Source organism: Hydractinia symbiolongicarpus, chromosome 8 (genome assembly GCF_029227915.1).
Source record: "Hydractinia symbiolongicarpus strain clone_291-10 chromosome 8, HSymV2.1, whole genome shotgun sequence".
NCBI classification, from domain to species: Eukaryota; Metazoa; Cnidaria; class Hydrozoa; order Anthoathecata; family Hydractiniidae; genus Hydractinia; species Hydractinia symbiolongicarpus.
In genome coordinates, this window is record NC_079882.1 from 28,615,570 (window position 1) to 28,636,223 (window position 20,654).

General features: G+C 35.3%; 1 protein-coding gene across 1 annotated transcript in view; it reads left to right on the top strand.

Moving 5' to 3' along the window:
- LOC130655062 (protein Red-like) overlaps positions 1-20,654 on the top strand; it is a 61,551-nt gene that overhangs the window by 30,961 nt on the left and 9,936 nt on the right. The window contains exon 2 of the mRNA XM_057457763.1: positions 18,737-18,796. Coding sequence (XP_057313746.1) covers positions 18,787-18,796 — 10 coding nt within the window. The 5' untranslated portion in view covers positions 18,737-18,786. The remainder of the gene's footprint in view (positions 1-18,736; positions 18,797-20,654) is intronic.

Below are 20,654 nucleotides of genomic sequence, written 5' to 3' on the forward strand. Positions count from 1 at the left end.
TTTTTTCTTTATACACTGGTCAACCTCATTATTCCACCACCAGGTCTGTCTATGTCTAGCTGGTCCTTTTGTCTACCCAAAGGTATCGTCAGAAGCATCTAGAAGACAATTCTTCAAAGTAGTCCAAGTACTTTTAACATTGTCACTATCACATTGACCATTGTGGGCTAACTGCTGAACTTTGCACTTAATTGTTTTGCTACAATGTCTTGCTTCAGCTTCCAGACTTTAAGACGAGGCCTGTACTTTACCTTCGCTTCTTTAACACTCTTCAAGATAATATCACAAACCAAGCGGCCTATGCTGGGAAACACACTCTTCCCCCGATACAACTTTCACGTCCTTCACCACTTTCTTGTCTGACTTTCTAACCAGGAAGTAATCTATCTGTGTCTTACAACCACCTGACTCATATGTTATCAGCCTACTCTGTCTCTTACTGAATGATGTGTTGCAAACCACCATGTCCGTTGCCATTCCAAACTGAAGCAATCTCTCCCCTTCCTTATTTCTGCTTCCAAATCCATAGCCTCCATGTACACCTCTATAACCTTCAGATGACTTCCCAACATGACCATTAAAGTCACCACCCACCATGACAAGTTCAGTGTCTCCAAACTTTGATGTGACTGCTATTAACTCATCATAAAACTTATCTTTATCTTCCTCACTGAGTCCACACTGTGGAGCATAAACTGACAGAAAAGTGACAATCCTATTAGCTATCAAAAACTTTATCACTATAATACGACTATTAACACGCATAACATCTATTACTTTTTCTACCCACTTCTCTGCAACGAATATGCCAACTCCTCCATATCCATCACTATTACCAATCCAAAAAAGCTTATACCTTGCCCTCCTACCTTCCACAAATCTCATTGAAGCTCCTCTCCACCTAACTTCCTGAACACAACACATATCAACAGATCTACGTTCTAACATTTCAACTACTTCACCTGCTCTACCTCTCAGAGTACCAACATTTACACTAGCAATCCTCAACCTAGTGTTATCTACCTTGTGATGTGATAGCTGGGTAACGGTCTGACGATGCTCACATCTGACATCTGTCCTACCGTGCGCGACACCTTGACTCCTTAGAGTTCCAGCCCCGTTTAAGCAGTTTGTCTGATTAACTATTCTTACGGCCATTAAAACAAACTAAATTATTAAAATTAAAATTATTAAAAATTATTAAAACAAATTAAAAAAAAAAAACAAAAAAAAAACAGGCACTAAAAGCTACCGGACTCAAAAAATTGTAGTAGGCCGAACTTTTCCTTTTAAAAGAAATTATTTTTCGACAAGTTGCTAGCCAAAGCCCATTTTCAAAAGAGAGATTTTGTTAACTAAGGGGCACTGGAAAAAAATATTTGAAAAAAATGTTATTTTGATAAGACAATACATAAATGTCAAATTAACCTTAATCGGGTCTGTAAACATCTTCAATTTTAAATAAATTTGCAAGGTTGCGCAAAGTCGAGAGGACTAGATAAATGAGCATACGTCACATTGTGCAGAAAGTCTGTGAGCTTAGCAGCACATCTTCCAAAAGTTTGTTTACTTACTGTTTGCATTGTTCGTTGATAAGACGTCTTGTTATAATGACGAAGATTATACCTTAGAAAACTTAGAATTGGATAATTCTCTTTATGAAAAAGACTACTTTACAAAGCTACAGTTATGCGACTTCAAACCTCTTGTGTCTCATAAGTCATGATAAGTTGTTAAGTTAAAACAGGGTATTAATATTGTATAAATAAAAATCATTATGATTATAAATGCGTTGCAGAAGCTACTGATTTATAAAGTGGTTGTTTTGACAAAGCTGTTTTAGAAACTGCATTATCAGCATTACATGCAGCCTTAACAGTAACAAAGATTGAAGAAAATGGGCACATTGCCCCCCCCCCCCCGAAAATATTCGGCAGGTTCTTCCATTAAAAAAACTTCTTTTTTGAAAAACCATGAATAGAAACTTGAGCGCTATGAGAGATACATGTGTAACTTGACGGTGTTTGTATTGGAAATTGGTAATGTTCTTTTATTTATTATAAAATTGTATAAAACGTTATTTGGTTGTGTTCTGTGGATATAATTACAAAAAATGAAATTAGAAAAAATGAGAAACTTTGATCGCGTTCACTAGCTAAAATGGCATTTTTACAAAGTTAAAATATATTTTAATACGGAAGTTTATTCCCTGGAGATCTCTTTTAAAAGAACTATCTGTGAAGTGCAACAAACAAAAATAAAAACTTTGATTGCTTGATAGGTCACCTGCATGACGTATTTTGTCTAAGTTCTTTTTTCTTTTTCACAGAAGGGATTCTGAACAAACTGACTGCTTAACACTTTTCTGATCGATTGGTACATTGAAACGCAGAGCAACTAACCATTTTTTAAAGATTTAAACGTAAATTACATACGAGAAGCGACTTAAATGTACGCTATAACACATGAACATGAAGGTTCTCTGTGCTCGCTTAAACTTTCAGCACGATGTGATGTCATTATTTATAATCGAGTCCAGTCCTAAATGAAATCGCACCTGTCTGTCTTTTTAAGAGAAAAATTGAATATGCAAAGGCTAGTACAACAATTTTAAATAAGGAAAACAAGTGAAGTAAGTTTTTTTTATTTCTTATGCTTTTCTGAGTAGGTAGAAAACAAAAAATAAAAAAGGGATTTTTACTGGAGTTCCCCAAAATCCGCATTGATCACATCTGAGAAATGTGAAGGAGAAAAAAGTTGGGAGCAGGAAAGCAAAGTGGCGGGATATTGTAAAAGAGGCAAGAAGCTTATATGTTAAAAAAGAAAATGTAAAAAAAGTACAAGATCAAACTTGCAAAATATGCAGTCAAGTATTCTTCGAAAAAAACAAATCGAAACTACATGTCTGCAGTACACCCTTCACCCACAAAAATAGCCACAAATTTGCTTGAACAATTTGCTATAAGCGATTTGTGGCAAAATACAGAAGATGATAGTTATTAGAAACAACAACAAAATACAGATGAACAAAAGAAAACACTCAAAGATTCACCACAAAAACACTCAAAGATTTACCACAAATAATTCAAAAACACTATAAAATTGAAATAAACTTACTATGCGGTGGCGAAGTTCTTAAAAGAACTGTTTTTGATAAGATTTCTTGATAAATACCTTAAACTTGATTACTTAACTCCTGTCTCTTCAAGCGCCTTCTTCGAACTGTTGTCCGCATGGTATTTCACAAGGAATTGCATTTCGGGTATGCTTCGGGCGAGTGCGGGAAAGTGCGGGCGGTTTCGGATGACAACCGCCAATTTAATCCTGACATCAAGAATGTACGGTGAATGTGGGAAAGATCTTAGGATCGCGATAGCGAATGCAACCAAGAGTCTTTGTACGGAAAGTCTCGGTGACGAATCCCTTGAAGCTTTTATTGCGTACAGACTGGTCCCATTAGACAAGCAACCCGGTGGTCGATCAATCGGAGTCAGTGAAGTACTGCGGAGAATATGTGGTAAAACGGTGATGGTGGTGATCAAGAAAGACATCATTACTTAGAGTGCAGATGTGTTCTGGCCAAAAAGCAGGAGGAGAGGCTGCAGTCCACGCTGTGAGGAGAGTGTTCGAAAGTGAAGAAGCAGAGGCGGTTCTACTGGTAGATGCATCAAATGCGTTCAACAACATCAATCGACAAGCCCTCCTACACAACGCCAAAGTGGTATGCCCAGTCTTCGCAAACTATGTTTTGAATTATTACCGCACACCAGCCAAGTTATTTGTTATTGGGGGCATAGAGCTAAGTTCAAAAGGGGAAACAACACAAGGTGATCCGATCGGCATGGCAGTCTACGCTACGGGAATAACACCTCTCCTGGACGAACTGATGTCGATCATGGTGGAACAGGACCAGATGGCCGCCCATGCTGACGACATAACTGCACCAGGGAAATGCAGATCATTACGAACCTGGTGGGATAACCTTGCGACTGAAGGAACCCATTTTGATTACTTGCCTCAACAATTTGGCCGAAGCCATGGAAAGCTTCCGGGGAACCAACATCCAAGCAACAACAGAAGGTAAACGACATCTGGGCGCGGTGACTGGAAGAAAAACACTGTAAAACTCTAGTGGAAATATGGTCAGAGGAATTGTCTCTTCAAACCCGAATCGCCGTGACTTAACCACAAGCGGCATACGCATGCAACGTCAGCGGATACCAACACAAATTTACTTACCTCATCCGAACTATACCTGGCTTTAAGAGATACCCGCAGCCTATCGAGGACGTGATACGGCATCAGTTCATCCCAGCGATCACTAGAGGGAAGGCCATCAACGACAATGAGCACGAGCTGTTGACATTGCCTCCAAGACTTAGTGGTCTTGGACTCAAAAACGTATGTCAGACAACCCAATCGAGCACGACAACTCCAAATCCCTAACAAGAAAACTACAAAACGAAATCCTCAGGATGTCTGAAGAAGAGGAAGAAGTGACAAAAAGTTCCGCCATGATTAAAATTCCAAGACGCCTTACATATCAGGTATAGCTGGTCGCTTCCAAGACTCCCAACGGAATTTGTATGCGGAAGCCGTTTCGACATAGCACACGCGTTATCGTGCAAGAAGGGAAGCTTCGTTACGTTACGACATAACGAAATTCGTGATTTAACGTCAATCATGTTAAACGAAGTCTTCCTTGACGTTAGAAGGGAACCGAGGCTTGTCGAAATGGATGGTGAACACCTGACGCACCGGACAATGAACAGAAGCCAAGAAGCGCGACTCGACATCAGCGCTACGGGTTTCTGGACTCTTGTACATAGAGCATTTTTTGATATCAGGGTCTTTGACCTAAATGCTCAGAGGTACAGGGTCTGGAGCTCGAAAAATGCTCCAAAAGGAATGAAGGGGAGAAGAAAAGGCACTACAATAAACGTGTGAACAACATCGAGAATGGTACCTTCACGCCTTTGGTGTTTTCGACGAGTGGTAGCATGGGTCGTAAGTGTAAAACATTTTACACACGTTTGTGCGAGATGATGGCTGAGAAAAAAGGTGAAAAACCCCAAAGAGTAACAGACTTCATACGAACGAAGCTATCGTATAGCCTTTTCCGATCGACATTGCTGTGTTTAAGAGGCTCACGCTCACTAAAGATCGAATACAGCCTGAGTGACATTCATCTGGCCATCTCTCTTTCGAAAGTTGGAGGCAATGAGTATTTACTTTATTCATTTTTTTATTAATTCATTTAATGGTTTTAGTATTGAAGTAAGACAGCATATGTATAATTATGTGAAAAAAACCCAGCGGAACACCGAAAAAAAAAAAGAAAAAAAAAAGAAAAAGTTACCGGCACCGAATCGAAGATTGCGAAAATGCGAAAAATACGTTAATCAAAATGCGGAAAAATGTAATCACTGTTTTAAATGTGGCAAAGCTGGACATTTTCGCGTTGAGTGCACATATCAAGAAAAACCAGTAAGTGTTGTTTCGGACGGGAGTAAACCAACTCTTACTAACCATGTATATATGAAACCTGTTAATGATTCCCGTTTGTGTACTGCTATATAACTGCTGATAATTTCCAAACCAACCGATCGCCAGTATCCGTGAATTTATTGGAGAAGGAGCCTCAAAGCTGCCAATAATTCAAATGTTGGGATCCACGGAGTCGCTGTGATGAAAATTGCACTGAAAAATGGACCACCATGTACCGATCCATTCCTGGTAACCGATTCAAGCATCGACCAACCGATAATCGGCTTTAATGTCATCAACACCTAATCAATAGTTCTAATGAACAGCCAGTAGCAGAAACGCTTAACCTTTCTTCAAAAGTCACGAGTTCTTTTCTATCAGTTATGAAGGATATAAGTGACAATCCAAGTACAGTTTCTGTAGTTCAGTTGAATAAGCCTCTTTTTAAAACACCATATAGGAGTGCAGAGTGAAAATTAAAATTTCAAATTGTAAGACTGTGCCAGTGATATTTGAACCTCTCATTGTTGATCAGAATTTGAAGGTCGGAGAAGTAGTGGCAAAGTTGGCACTAGGAAAGTCAGTGACAATCACAGTTCCTTTTCAAAGTTTTACTGGTAGTGAGATTAGATTGAAATCCAGAACACCAGTACTTGAAATCCAGTACTTTGAATCAAATATCAACAGTTTTTTCGTTAGAGTTACAGGGACAATGGACCCATTTAAGTCCCCAACTTTCAACACACACATCGCCTACATCTATGTCCAATTCCTCGGTTTAAGTCGACAACATGTCTAGGTCGGATAATTGGTTACCGCCAGCGAATCTTGAGCATTTAACACCATCTCAGCAAAAGGAAGTTCACGATATCTCATCGCCGAAAAAAAAGCCTTTTCTAGGGATAAAAATGACACCGGTAGAATTTAAAATCTGAAGCGGAAATTAGAGCTCTCAGACAACACCCAGGTATGGCAAAGATATTGCTCGATCCCAAAACCACCATGATGAAGTAAAAACTTACCAAAAGGACTTGCTGACCAACCAGTGGATAAACACGTTGTACTCATCGTATCCTAGTCCTATGGTATGCGTGCGATGGCAATCTTTGTCTTTGTATCGACTATCCTCGGTTGAACAGCAAAATCATACCTGACAAAATGCCTCTACCCCGTGTATTCAAGATATCCTCGATGGTCTTGGAGTGAAATCCTGGTTTGCTTTATCCACAAGGACTCTAGGCATTACACTGCTTTCTCGACACCTTGGGCACTGTATGAGTGGTTACGGATTTCTTTTGGTCCTAATAACGCACCACCCGCATTTCAGCGTTACAGGAATGAGTGCTTAGTAGGATTTCGAGATATTATCTGTATACCTTACTTGGACGATATCCTATGTTACAGCAACAACTTTGAGGAGCATAAATCTAATCTACGAAAAGTCTTGCAACAACTAAAAGAGCATGGGATTAAGCTTAATCCAAAAAATGTTGCCTTTTTAAAAGAGAGGTCAAATATCTTGGGAAAGTAATTTATGACACTAGTTACCGCAATGACTATGTCAACACGGAGGCATTGGACAAATTGTTGGAACAACCAAAAACGGTCAAAGATTAACGTCTAGAGTTAGGTGTTATTGGATACTGTAGGTCATCGATAAAAGATTTCTAAAGAATAACAAAACCATTATATGATTTGTTATCGAAAGGTTTACAGTGCAGTACAACTAGCAAGTAAACGTTCCAATAAACGAACTGCTGGTCACAAATCGTCGTCGGAATCCATCGTGTGGGAACCTAAACATGAAAAGATTATTCTGTATTTATTAGTGAAACAACTCAAATCACCAAAAGTTATGAGCTATCCAGAAGAAAATCTCAAGAAAAAGTAGACTACTGGCAAGATACTGCCAACAGATGTTTATAAACTCTGAAGGAATATTAATTAAAAAAAACACAACTGCAAACCAGATTGTTCATCCCACATGTTATCATAGGATGGTGTTCAAGGAGATATCTGGGATATGATTGCGTGATTGAATTAGCACGGAGGAGATTTTACTGGCCTGGCATGGCTAGTGATGTCAAAATGTTTATTTTCAAGAAATGCAAGTGCATAAAGGATAAAAAGCCAAACATTGAACAAAGAGCACCATTAGAGCCCATATCAACATCAGGAGTCAATGGAAAGGCCTACTGTAGAGTACCTGCATCTTGACAAAGCAAAAAGAGGATATGAGTAAATGTTGGTAATCACTGACCACTTTACCCGCTTTACCCAAGCCTATCCTACCAAGAATAAGTCAGGCAGAGCGGCAGCTGAAAAGATGTTCAATGAATTCATTTTATCGTACGGATTTCCCAAACGCATACACCATGACCAAGGGAAGGAGTTTGACAACAAACTCTGGAAAAGACTGCAGGAATTAAGTGACATGGAATCCTCAAGGACAACTCCATATCACCCAATGGGCAATGGCCAATGTGAAAGGATGAATCACACAATCATAAATATGCTTAAGACTGTGGAAAAATACAAGAAAGAAAAGTGAAAAGACCACATTAAACACCTTGTCTTTTCCTACAATAGCACAGTGCACAAAAAAACTGGACTTACACCGTTTTACCTAACGTTTGGACGCCATAACAGATTGAAATTGAGGACCACCATACTTCTACAGAAAAATAGAAAAGATTTATTTAACAAGCCTGTCTTGCTTCATCCAAGTCTGCTAAATCAGGACAAAAGAATTATTACAAAAAGATTTATGATGCTATACTTGCAGTTGGAGACAGGGTTCTACTTGTAACCTTAAAGAACGAGGTTAGACCGGAAAAGTAAAATCCTATTGAGAAAAAGATGTTTACGCAATAATCGCACAGAAACTCAATTTACCTGTGTACAAAATAAGATCTGGATCTGGCAAGACCAATGTGGTACACCGAAACCTTTTACTTCAATGCAATCAGCTACCAGAGGTAAACACGCCTTCTCCTCTTCATCGTGTAGAGGGTAGTCAGGATCTAATGGACACAAGCTCTCCTGAGGTGGGACAGAGAAATCATCAACACGACTCCTCAACTAAAAGAAATGATACCGCCAAGCTCTCCTGAGTCGGGAGAGGAGGAGATTCATCAGTGACCCTAACGAACAAGAAAACGAAGACATGCGACAAAGAAGGAAATCCAACATACGAAGAACTGTAAATATTGAGTTAAGAAACATTGAGGTTAAAAAAAGAAAAAAAGAAAGTTATGTACATAATGTGTTAACTACTTCCGTCTTTTTACTATCTTCTGGCGTTTTGTATATGGCAGGATAATGCTTTTTAAGTTAGAGATTAATCTAATAACCAGGCAAACAATTTTTCTTCACTTATATATAACCAGAAATAGAAGTAATGTCAAATGGACGAATGATTCAAAATTGAAATGGAACTAAATGATCAATTGTCATCGACACTCAACAGAATGATAGGGTAAAAGTCTAAGGGTAAAAAAAATCATAACAAAAATACACAAAATTTAGGAAAAACGGAACTTAAATAAAAATACAAACTGCGTAATCACGTAGTAAATTGATTGTCAAATTTGTACCTCTCTCTAGAGGTGCCTTGTTACAGTAGTGATGTAGCTAGCCAAACTTATTTCTAAAGATTAAGGCATGGATGCCTGAATTATTTTATCCCCCCTCTTGTTTATGGTGCACAAGTATCTGGCAACGACAGAGAGGGTAGAGAATAATTCAGGTATAGATGCCAGAATTAAAATGTCCTCCCTGCCAATATGGTCGCATAAATAGCTGGCAACGCAATAGAGGGTACAGAACAATTCAGGTATGGATGATTGAATTACATTGTACCCCTTTCCTTTCTGTGCCTATAAATATCTGGCAACGCCATAAGGGGTACAGAATAATTCAGGTATGTGTGTTTTAATTTTAATGTACCCCCTCCCGTTCTTGCCGCATAGATATCCGGCCACGACAGAAATGGTACATATAATTCAGGTATGGATGCCTAAATTGGAATGTACCCCCCCCCCCCCATTCTGGGCGCATAAATGTTTGGCAACGCCATAAAGGGTAAAGAAAAACTGGAGTATGGATGTCTGAATTATAATGTACCCCTCCCAATCTGGTTGCATAAATATCTGGCAACACCAAAGGGGGTACAGAATAAATCAGGTATGGATGTTTGAATTTTAATGTATCCCCTCCCGTTCTTGTCGCATGAATATCTGGCAACACCAGAGAGGGTACAGAATAATGCATGTATGAATGCCTAAATTGTAATGTACCCCCTTCCATTCTGGGCGCATAAATGTTTGGCAACGCCATAAAGGCTACAGAATAATTCCGGCATCCATACCCAAGTTACTTTTTGTATCCCAAAAAAGACAGGTCAACTGCAAGTTACTGGGTGCAGATACAGGAATATTTGGATATAGGGATATACAAATGCAAAGCTGCTGTCAGTAAAACACATTAAAGTTCTATTTTTCTGCCTGAGAGAATGTGTTTATTTTCCTTTAATATTGCCGTAAAATGTATGTCTAATATGTTAGGTTTTCTGTCGTTACGGCGCGACGTCAATAACACTACTTTAACTTCAATATATATCCTATAATAAATTTGTTAATCCACTACAGCGCACCTACAGCTTTGAGGTAAAATTACTTGGAAACAAGGTGCTGACGTCAATGATTTTTCACCGTGTGGGTAACTAGGGACCACCTAGGACAAATTTGGGTAAGTTTCCGCAACCTGATTCCCCAAATCCGTTTTGGAGTGGAGAGGTTGATGACGTCATCAAAATTTTTTCAACCCCATAGGGTTTCAAGATCTATACGCTGAAGGCGACGGGTATGCAAATTTATGCTATTTTGAGATGTTACGAGTTAACAAAATTTTAAGAACATTTTTTAAGTATATGAACAGGACAGTGCTGACGTCATCAAAAGTTAAATGCAACTTTTTATTATTTTTCTCTGTCTAAGTGGATTTTGGACCGACCATATCGACTAGTTACGGTATATTACTAAGTATTACAGTGTACTACCAAATACCTAAACAGTACTGCAAAGTATTACAGTATATTACTAAGTACTACAGTGTATTAATAAATACTACAAGGTATTACAGTATACTACCGAATACTACAAGGTATTACAGTGAATTACTGAATGCTACAAAGTATTACAGTGTATTACCGAATACTACAAAATATTACAGTATATTACTAAGTATTACAGTGCATTACTAAATACTACAAGGTATTACAGTGTATTATTGAATACTACAAGGTATTACAGTATATTACCCAATACTACAAGGTATTACAGAATATTACCGAATACTACAAAGTATTACAGTGTATTACTAAATACTACAAGGTATTACAGTATACTACCGAAAATTACAAGGTATTACAGTGTACTACAAGGTATTACAGTGTATTACCGAATACTACAAGGTATTACAGTGTATTACTGAATACTACAAGGTATTACAGTATACTACCGAATATTACAAGGTATTACAGTGTACTACAAGGTATTACAGTATACTACCGAATATTACAAGGTATTACAGTGTACTACAAGGTATTACAGTGTATTACTGAATACTACAAAATATTACAGTATATTACTAAGTACTACAGTGTATTACTGAATACTACAAGGTATTACAGTGTATTACCGAATACTACAAGGTATTACAGTGTATTACTGAATACTACAAGATATTACAGTATACTACCGAATATTACAAGGTATTACAGTGTACTACAAGGTATTACAGTGTATTACTGAATACTACAAAATATTACAGTGTATTACTGAATACTACAAGGCATTACAGTGTATTACTGAATACTACAAGGTATTACAGTGTATTACTGAATACTACAAGGTATTACAGTGTATTACTGAATACTACAAGGCATTACAGTGTATTACTGAATACTACAAGGTATTACAGTGTATTACTGAATACTACAAGGTATTACAGTGTATTACTGAATACTACAAGGCATTACAGTGTATTACTGAATACTACAAGGTATTACAGTGTATTACTGAATACTACAAGGTATTACAGTGTATTACTGAATACTACAAGGTATTACAGTATACTACCGAATATTACAAGGTATTACAGTGTACTACAAGGTATTACAGTATACTACCGAATATTACAAGGTATTACAGTGTACTACAAGGTATTACAGTGTATTACTGAATACTACAAAATATTACAGTGTATTACTGAATACTACAAGGCATTAAAGTGTATTACTAAATACTACAAGGTATTACAGTGTATTACTGAATACTACAAGGTATTACAGTGTATTACTGAATACTACAAGGCATTACAGTATATTACCGAATACTACAAGGTATTACAGTGTATTACTGAATACTACAAAGTATTACAGTGTATTACTGAATACTACAAGGTATTACAGTGTATTACTAAATACTACAAGGTATTACAGTATACTACCGAATATTACAAGGTATTACAGTGTACTACAAGGTATTACAGTGTATTACCGAATACTACAAGGTATTACAGTGTATTACAGTGTACTACAAGGTATTACAGTGTATTACCGAATACTACAAGGTATTACAGTGTATTACTGAATACTACAAGGTATTACAGTATACTACCGAATATTACAAGGTATTACAGTGTACTACAAGGTATTACAGTATACTACCGAATATTACAAGGTATTACAGTGTACTACAAGGTATTACAGTGTATTACTGAATACTACAAAATATTACAGTATATTACTAAGTACTACAGTGTATTACTGAATACTACAAGGTATTATAGTGTATTACCGAATATTACAAGGCATTACAGTATATTACCGAATACTACAAGGTATTACAGTGTATTACTGAATACTACAAAGTATTGCAGTGTATTACTGAATACTACAAGGTATTACAGTATACTACCGAATATTACAAGGTATTACAGTGTACTACAAGGTATTACAGTGTATTACCGAATACTACAAGGTATTACAGTGTATTACTGAATACTACAAGGTATTACAGTGTATTACCAAATACTACAAAGTATTACAGTGTATTACTAAATACTACAAGGTATTACAGTATACTACCGAATATTACAAGGTATTACAGTGTACTACAAGGTATTACAGTGTATTACCGAATACTACAAGGTATTACAGTGTATTACTGAATACTACAAGGTATTACAGTATACTACCGAATATTACAAGGTATTACAGTGTACTACAAGGTATTACAGTATACTACCAAATATTACAAGGTATTACAGTGTACTACAAGGTATTACAGTGTATTACTGAATACTACAAAATATTACAGTGTATTACTGAATACTACAAGGCATTACAGTGTATTACTGAATACTACAAGGTATTACAGTGTATTACTGAATACTACAAGGTATTACAGTGTATTACTGAATACTACAAGGCATTACAGTATATTACCGAATACTACAAGGTATTACAGTGTATTACTGAATACTACAAAGTATTACAGTGTATTACTGAATACTACAAGGTATTACAGTGTATTACTAAATACTACAAGGTATTACAGTATACTACCGAATATTACAAGGTATTACAGTGTACTACAAGGTATTACAGTGTATTACCGAATACTACAAGGTATTACAGTGTATTACAGTGTACTACAAGGTATTACAGTGTATTACCGAATACTACAAGGTATTACAGTGTATTACTGAATACTACAAGGTATTACAGTATACTACCGAATATTACAAGGTATTACAGTGTACTACAAGGTATTACAGTATACTACCGAATATTACAAGGTATTACAGTGTACTACAAGGTATTACAGTGTATTACTGAATACTACAAGGTATTACAGTGTATTACTGAATACTACAAGGTATTACAGTATACTACCGAATATTACAAGGTATTACAGTGTACTACAAGGTATTACAGTGTATTACTGAATACTACAAAATATTACAGTATATTACTAAGTACTACAGTGTATTACTGAATACTACAAGGTATTACAGTGTATTACCGAATATTACAAGGCATTACAGTATATTACCGAATACTACAAGGTATTACAGTGTATTACTGAATACTACAAAGTATTACAGTGTATTACTGAATACTACAAGGTATTACAGTATACTACCGAATATTACAAGGTATTACAGTGTACTACAAGGTATTACAGTGTATTACCGAATACTACAAGGTATTACAGTGTATTACTGAATACTACAAGGTATTACAGTGTATTACCGAATACTACAAAGTATTACAGTGTATTACTAAATACTACAAGGTATTACAGTATACTACCGAATATTACAAGGTATTACAGTGTACTACAAGGTATTACAGTGTATTACCGAATACTACAAGGTATTACAGTGTATTACTGAATACTACAAGGTATTACAGTATACTACCGAATATTACAAGGTATTACAGTGTACTACAAGGTATTACAGTATACTACCAAATATTACAAGGTATTACAGTGTACTACAAGGTATTACAGTGTATTACTGAATACTACAAAATATTACAGTATATTACTAAGTACTACAGTGTATTACTGAATACTACAAGGTATTACAGTGTATTACTGAATACTACAAGGTATTACAGTATACTACCGAATATTACAAGGTATTACAGTGTACTACAAGGTATTACAGTATACTACCGAATATTACGAAGTATTACAGTGTACTACAAGGTATTACAGTGTATTACTGAATACTACAAAATATTACAGTGTATTACTGAATACTACAAGGCATTACAGTGTATTACTAAATACTACAAGGTATTACAGTGTATTACTGAATACTACAAGGTATTACAGTGTATTACTGAATACTACAAGGCATTACAGTATATTACCGAATACTACAAGGTATTACAGTGTATTACTGAATACTACAAAGTATTACAGTGTATTACTGAATACTACAAGGTATTACAGTGTATTACTAAATACTACAAGGTATTACAGTATACTACCGAATATTACAAGGTATTACAGTGTACTACAAGGTATTACAGTGTATTACCGAATACTACAAGGTATTACAGTGTATTACAGTGTACTACAAGGTATTACAGTGTATTACCGAATACTACAAGGTATTACAGTGTATTACTGAATACTACAAGGTATTACAGTATACTACCGAATATTACAAGGTATTACAGTGTACTACAAGGTATTACAGTATACTACCGAATATTACAAGGTATTACAGTGTACTACAAGGTATTACAGTGTATTACTGAATACTACAAAATATTACAGTATATTACTAAGTACTACAGTGTATTACTGAATACTACAAGGTATTACAGTGTATTACCGAATATTACAAGGCATTACAGTATATTACCGAATACTACAAGGTATTACAGTGTATTACTGAATACTACAAAGTATTACAGTGTATTACTGAATACTACAAGGTATTACAGTATACTACCGAATATTACAAGGTATTACAGTGTACTACAAGGTATTACAGTGTATTACCGAATACTACAAGGTATTACAGTGTATTACTGAATACTACAAGGCATTACAGTGTATTACCGAATACTACAAGGTATTACAGTATATTACCGAATACTACAAAGTAATACAGTGTAAAATACGGGATATTACTATGTACTACACTGTATTACTGTATATTACAAAGATATTATGCTAGGCAGTAGTATGTATAGTAGGCAGTATTATGTGTTAACAACATTACGGCGTTGATAAATTGCTTAACGTCGTGTGTCGGATGTCGTTGGAAGAATACGACAATGTCGGATACGACATATTCACAGACTAAATGGATCCTTCCATGAAGTGCTTCCCAGAAAACCGCGCGTACTATAAACTATTTAAAAACTTAAAATCAACGAAGCGTTGCAATCTATTGTCTTTCCCTTGCTCGGCGTAGCTATGGTTACCATTTTTAAAAAGTTTAGTTTTCACGAGCGTGATTTAGCGCATGCACACAAATAAATTCGTCCCGTAAATATGCGTGACAGACAGACGACGACTATTATTAAAGAGACTAGTCGTTAGCCCGTGGAAAAATCCACGAGGTCACCCGTCCTTTAAATTAACCCGTTGCAACAAAGTGGACTTTATGGAGAATAGCACATCATTATCTCCACAAGGCTTGGGAACGTACATAGGTCTAACGCATGTTGAATATTATATCTCCTTCATATTCAGGAACTAATACGTGGACGACTTACCGATTTTTCCAGAAAAAAACGTTAGCCGTTTATATTGCGGCCAAATCGGATTAAATCCGAAAATTTGATCAAATTTGATCAAATATGGTGGGTAAGATATGTGCCAATATGGTGTATGGGGGAATAGAATAAAAGTGGAAAAGAACACAACATTTGAAATAAAATGATTGATTAAATGATTGATGTTCATAACTAGCTAAATGGCTCATTTTAACAACACAACATTTAATTGAAGTTTTAAATTTTAGTTTTTATGATAGGTATTTGCGAAACCACGAACTGTTCTTTATTTAGCTGAGGAGCATTTTGGTATTAACTTATGAGCGGAAAGTTCTGTCTGCCAGCCATCTAGCTCACAGCTAAGCTAGCTAGCTCAAAAAGCAAGATTATGGTTAGTTTAAATCTGGCTCCTTTGGCTATTTGTTGTGTTGTGTGTGGGTGCATAGCTAGATGAAGCATCATATTTTTTCCAAATACACTTCATCTCGGAGGTAACCCTCCATCAATGTTTTTTGAGGACAAGTTTGAAGGACGGGAGATAGAGGATAGATGAAACTTAAATTAAATCATCATTTTATCTTCTTTTTTTTAAAAAAAAGTATGTAAAATGTAAATAAAAAAACATAAAAAATGCTTAGTAAAATCATAATCGTAAGAAATAGAAATATGGTATTTTGAATAAACATTAACATTTTCCACACTTCCATTTAACAGCCTCGTCATTGTTTTTAAATACTTTTAAAGGAATGGACACACATTTTCTGTGATACCATTCCTCGCATTTACTGCAAACAGCTATGAACATCTCGCTGTTGCCAAGTAATTGAATGATCACCCACGTGGTGTATCTGCATCATCAACACTCTTATATAAACAACTTTTAGGCGTAAAATTGTTGTTTACATCCAACTCACATTCAGTGAATCGTGGACTCGCTTTTTTAACTTGGTTCTGAGTCGCGCTGCATCTAGCCACTACAGGGTGCATTGGGCTCATTGGCTATGTTGCTGGCATTGTGTTAGATATAGGGTGGATCATTGGCTCTTTTAAAAGGTTTGGTTAAAACTGTGATGGTATTCTCAAGTTGCTAATTTTTTGCAACTATCTTCTCTATTTACAGGCAGACATACCGATTTTAGAATCAGTCTTTTTTTACTTAGTATCTTTGAACTTTGTTGTCTATTTTTTGCCTGTGCATATTAGGCCACCATCAAAAATATGTTGTGTTCGCAACCTGAAGACCCTGCAAAAATGAGTCAGTTGGGCGTATTTTTTCCAGGGATTTTCAGATCGGAGCAAGCAAATTCGTTCCCAGTGCCATCACAGTATAGCGCCATTCGACATTGTTTTTAGACCATTTTTCACCACCCTGTAAACTGTCAGTAGCCACAGGAGTGTCCTAAAGAAATTAATTTTTACCGAAATTAATTTTCGTGAGTTTTTGTCAATTTTGCATAAATTAGTTCTGGCGAAAAAAAATTCTTTTTGAAAAATATCTCGCGAAATTTTTTCCCGGTCTTTTTCCGACTTACCAACTCAAGTTTTTATTACCACAAGTGGGTTGGTCGGAGGACGCGAACACAATATATTTTTGATGACGGCCTTAGTGTAAACATCCATTGTTCTCTATGATAAACTGAAACATTACGTCACTCCGCTATTCATCTGTAGCTAATGTGTACTGTCAAACAAATTAACTTTAATAAAAGGCTTTTTTTTAAAAAAAGAAAAAAAATTAAATTATACTGGCTATAGAAATCTTGGTGCTCACAAAAATGATCGTGGGACACACGATCCTTCGTGAAGATAATAATTTTAGCGTGGTGGCCATGATAGAATGTTTGAATGTTTGAATGTTTGTTATACTAAAGACCACAATTTTATTGTGGTTCTTTTGCATCACGCTCGTTACATGAACATGATGTTAACAAACCTTTTCACAGTATATACTGAAACAATAGATTAAAATGTCATACCCCCACCGCTCAAAAATTTTCTTATCAGCACAAGTTTTTGTGCCAGTGAAAATTGTAATATGGTAAATCATGGACATAAAGCTCAGGATATCATTATAGAAAATTTTACTGAGAAAGGTAAAATCATGGTAAGACGTTCGCGTAATTAGGACAGTATACACTAGCTACTTTTGGAGTCATTGACAATAATTATGGCTGATGGATACTTGACCTCTTGACCAACAGTATTAAAAATTAGTGGAATGCAAAAAAAGTAATGAAAAACATCCTTCAACTCCATGCTTACGTATGCAGTTAAACCTCTGACAACAGTAGATGGCATATCTAATCCTTATTACCTGATTATCTAAACAAATGGTTCTGGTGACGATATAGCAACTCCACTTGATAAATAACTTTACAAAAATACTTTAGCTGATAATAGCTGTTTTAGAAAATTTAAAATGGGTTCATAGTTTGAGCTTCTTCTGCATCATTAATAATACTTTAGAATCACTTAATATACCTTTTTCTTTGCCAAAGGAAAATTAATATTTGTTCAACATTAATATTCAGCATTTGTGTTGATATATACTTTTCTTATAATGTAGATTATTTTATAATTAAAATTTGGGTGAATTTTAAAACTTCACAGGAGATTTTAGGTCTTAAACACTAAAAAATGACCTAAATTATTAGCTTTTTCTTGCCCCCCCCCCCCCAAGGATACAATATTAAATAGGATACAGTTCTTTAAATTTATGCTTGTGTGAATATAAGTTTAACATTGTCCATCATGAAGGTAATCCATGCATAAGAAGTCGTTTCAATCACCCCTGTAACAGCAACAAAATGATTGTGAAGTCATTTGAGATAGTAACGTAATTTTGAGATAGTTGGTATTATAGAAGTGATGGAAATTAAATTGATTTTAAAACTAGGTAGTATTGTTGCTGTATTATACAGTTTCACTTTTTTATTTAGATTGATAATAATAAAACTAGAGTAGCTGGATAAAAGAATATAAACACAATGCCAACAGGTAAAGTACTAGCCGTGATTTATGGTAATAATTTTGTATGGATTTGTGTTTTCAGGCTAGTAGACCTTTAAATTTATTTTCTACAAATTCCAAATTCAGGCTTTGTTCTTAACATTTAAAAACTTTTATGTTCAATAAATGAATCAGTTGGTTCTGTATGTTTCATGGATGCTGTTTCACATTACAGCAATTGCTAGTGTTGTCTATTTATAGCGTGTTTCACTGACTTGAAAGGAAATTCTCTTAGGGTTTTTCTGGTCCTAAAATGTAAGATATGGTAGGGTTTTGGGACTAACTAGGTGGCAATAGAGTTTTTTGCAGACCATTATACATGTGTGGTACATGGAGTTGATTTTCATATACATTTAAACCTCTGTCAACAGTATGTGAACAGTATCTTTCAATAGTGATCACCTGTTTATAACAACCTCGTCATAGTAACCCCTATGACCACCTCTCTAATGATGCCAATGGTCACAAAGTTTGGCTTCACAACTTGTATATAACAACAATAAAATACCATTGCTCACTTCTGCAGCACGTTATTTTTGTTTTTGTGGTATTTTCATTGTGACGACTTTCATTTAGTCTGCAACAGATTCAATAACAATGCAATCATGCTATACATTATTGCATTTTTCTGTTTTCCTTACACAAAACTTTTGGATCTCATGTGCAGTGCACTTTATTTAATTGTAAAAGACTACATGAATATGTTATCCAGTTTTTTGGCATAGAAATAAACAGCCTAAATTATTACAGACTGATGGTCTGTAACATTGATGTACAGAACATTCTTCCCCAATGTTTTTCTAATTTTGTTATCCATTTTTATCTAAGCAATCACGTTCTCTAATAAAATAGATTACAGCAATGAAGAAAAGGTAGTTGCATGTGCCTTATTAATTGTATTTTTATTTTTTTTTTCACATTTTGAGTGGCCAAAGTTGTAATAAGGAGAAAGAGAACCCAAGGTATAAAACGATGTTGGACTTATATTATAGACCTAAAAATTTTGTTTAACAAGTCTTTTTAAATTTTTTAAAAAGCTTTTCTTGTTCTCAAGATAAACACATTTAAAAAATTTCAGATTTAATTATGGTGCATAAATTATGATGTCAAATTTAAATTATAGCAAATTTTGATATTTTCTGTCATCAATAATTTTAAACTTGTTAAGGGATGTGCATTCAAACTTTATCAATACATAGATATTATAAAGGTGACTTGATTAACATAAAATTTCTCACTAAAATGGCACTTGTTTGGTCATCCCAGGCCTCTTAATCTTTTGCTGACGATCCCATGACTTGGGATTTGCATGTCAAATTTTGCAATTTTGTAAACATATAGGGCTTATAAGGTTACCCTAAAAATTTTATTGCGATCCAAGTTGCAGTACATCTTCACATCTTGGTTAACAATGTGATTTCAACCTAAAGCATTAAGGGGCTGTTTATATTTTGGTTTGACTGTATTCTGGACAGTGCACAACAGGAGAATGTAAAAAATATATCCAATTTACTTCTTGCATAACAGAGTTAAAGTTCATTAAATGATAAAAAGCGGCCTAAACTTGATAATCTTATGCTGATGTCAGCATTTCTGTAAAAAATTATGAAAAATCAATGTAGACAACTGTTTTTATTCAGTTTATTTATGCTTTTGTATGAACATGTACAGAAAGATGTGATGAGGCTGCAGTATAATCATAACACACATCAATTGAACAATAGTTTTGTTTGTTGTTTATGGTTGACATTGATAAAATAAACTTTAGTGTAACATTGTGTTGAGATTATGTCTGCAAATGACTTAGTGATAGTGGTGCATTTCTTATAGGATCTAAAAATGGATA